At 37.9% G+C, this 2477-nt stretch overlaps 1 protein-coding gene across 1 annotated transcript; it reads right to left on the bottom strand.

Annotated features, from left to right (window-relative positions):
* Positions 1-255: 255 nt before the first annotated feature.
* On the bottom strand, positions 256-1364 carry LOC122592873 (ethylene-responsive transcription factor 4-like). Its single transcript, XM_043765192.1, has one exon. The coding sequence runs from the start codon at positions 1295-1297 to the stop codon at positions 551-553; it is 747 nt and encodes a 248-aa protein (XP_043621127.1). The 5' UTR covers positions 1298-1364; the 3' UTR covers positions 256-550.
* Positions 1365-2477: the final 1113 nt, after the last annotated feature.

Raw genomic sequence — 2477 nt, forward strand, 5'->3', positions numbered from 1 at the left:
CATCTTCGTAAAATTTTGTTCTTATGACTTAACACGAAAATGGTGATTATTGCTTCCCTTTATGTTCTTTAGTAGTTAACTTTACCACCAGAGGCCATTATATATAAGTTAACTTTCTTCGTTATATACTGTAATATATACCGGTAAATATTTGATCTTTGACAAAGATATGGACTTCAGTTTCATTGCCAAATTAGCAACAAACTTTTCAAATAAAAAGTTAACCACAGAATATGTAAAAGGATGGATGCAATATTTTCTGGTTAATTAACAAAACAATTCTACAAAATGCGATTACATTTGCCAAACAATACAGAGAGAAATTACACATTAAAAACTTCTCTAAATGTTGCTAAAAATAACTATAACAAAAAAAAATTAAAGATCCGATTCAGTATTTACAGTCGAACAACCCACCCGACGAAATAAAGATGTATTTGTAATCAATTCATGATTATAGCTAATCCTACTCTCCGATCTCATCATATCATCTATATACTATTTCTCATATAGATAGAGATTTATATCTATATTTATATACGTATCCAGATCATGTTTCAGCTGGCGGCGGAAAATTAAGATCGAAAAGTTGCGGTGCCGGCGTAACTACCGGCCTCATGTCAACAACAGAGGATGAATTCGAATCATCATCGCTAACTGTTTGACGGAAAACAGGGGCGGCACAGCGGTTGAAATGATGAGGCGCCTGAGGTTGACCGGAGAAAAAAACACCGTCGATATAAAAGATCTGGTTCGACTGAGCAGGAAAAAACCCGGTGGGATACCGGTACATATTCGTGTTATTCTGATGAAAAGGAAGCGCCGGAGCGGTGGTTACGCCGAGTTTCAGATCTAATGAAGGCGGAGGAATAATTGATTCGTAATCAATAATACTCGCTGATTCGACGGTGCTTCCTTGACTGGTGGTACTAATTTGTTGACTACTTTTATTAATGTTGACATTCTGAGTTTGCATCTTCAATAACAAACTCTGGTCATTATTATTGTTGTTGTTGTTGTTAATATCATGATAGAGAGGGAAATTGGTTTTGGCTTTGGCACCACGGAACTCACGCGCCGCCGTGTCGTAAGCTCTGGCGGCTTCTTCCGCCGTGTCGAAGGTACCTAACCAGACGCGGCTTTTTTTGCCGGGATCACGAATCTCGGCGGCGTATCTTCCCCATGGCCGTTTCCTAACGCCTCTAAAATGAGCTTCTTTTACTACGTTGTTGTTGTTTCCGTTAAGTTTATTGTTATTAACGGAAACATGAGTTGATGTCATATTTTTAGGAGACATTTAGATATAATGATATAAATAATAATGATTAAAAAATAATTTAAAAAAAAAAAAAAAGGACGGCAGTTTAGGGATAAAAGGGGAGAATGAATGAATGGGTTGGTTAGTGAGGTTATATAGGGGGGAAGGAAAGAGATGTGAGGAGGGAAGAAGTGGTCAACGAAAAGAGGAGCGTAAACAGGGGCAGCCGCCCATAAAGGAGTGGGGTGTTACGTGGCATGGCGGCATTGTGTTTCTCGATATATTATATTACTTTTTTTTTGTTTTATAAACGTATTTATTAATAAATTAATACTAATTATTATATTATTTCTGCTGTCTGAAGCGGCTGAATTAAGAAATGTAAGACCAGATACGTGTTTGGTATATCCTAGAGTTTTACCTCAATGTGTGTACGAATGAATGAGCATTTGGACTGTAATACGTAACCCGACCTGCCTGAAACACTAACAAACGGGTCGCGGGTCATATTTTTAGTGCATTTGTAAGTTATGGGTTGAACGGATCGGGTAAAGTAAAAAACTTAAAAATTATGAAGGAAACCCGTAACTCGACTCGGACCTTCACGGGCGGGTCACGGTTCCGTTTTCATGCTTTTGCGGGTCCGGGCCGGGTTTCAACCCGTGCACATCCCTAGTTGTATGACTATCTTCCTTATATGAGGTTTTAAGTTCAAGCTTTGGAGAGGATATAGGAATTATGTTTCTTTATGAGGTTTGACTTGGGTACAACCAGACTTAAGTCTAAGAGAGCAGGGTTTACCCCTATTAAACGTCGTGCCTTCGGGCAGATTAGTAGCAGGTTTTTCTCACATCGGATATTTAAAATAGGCATTTCTACTTCGAGAGAGCTCCCTAGCACAGAACTGGTTAAGATGCCGTATGTTAAACCTTACGCTGTCGAATCACATGGTAAGCCTATCTTTCTCCATATGGAAGTGTCGCAGACACATAGAAATGTAGGCCACCGGTTCAGGTACAAGATATACTATCATTACACGAAGTTTCAAGTAAAGTTCACCTTTCAAATAAAAAATATGTGTTTGGTACCTACGCGCTACAAGGTTGTGTCGTGATTCATACGACTATTGTTATGCTTAATTAATTGAGAATAGTTTTAAGAAAACAATTAATGTGGTTAATTGGTATGTTTAAAAATATATCTAAAAAAGAGATTAAAT

Source organism: Erigeron canadensis, chromosome 3 (assembly GCF_010389155.1).
Source record: "Erigeron canadensis isolate Cc75 chromosome 3, C_canadensis_v1, whole genome shotgun sequence".
Classification (NCBI taxonomy): domain Eukaryota; kingdom Viridiplantae; phylum Streptophyta; class Magnoliopsida; order Asterales; family Asteraceae; genus Erigeron; species Erigeron canadensis.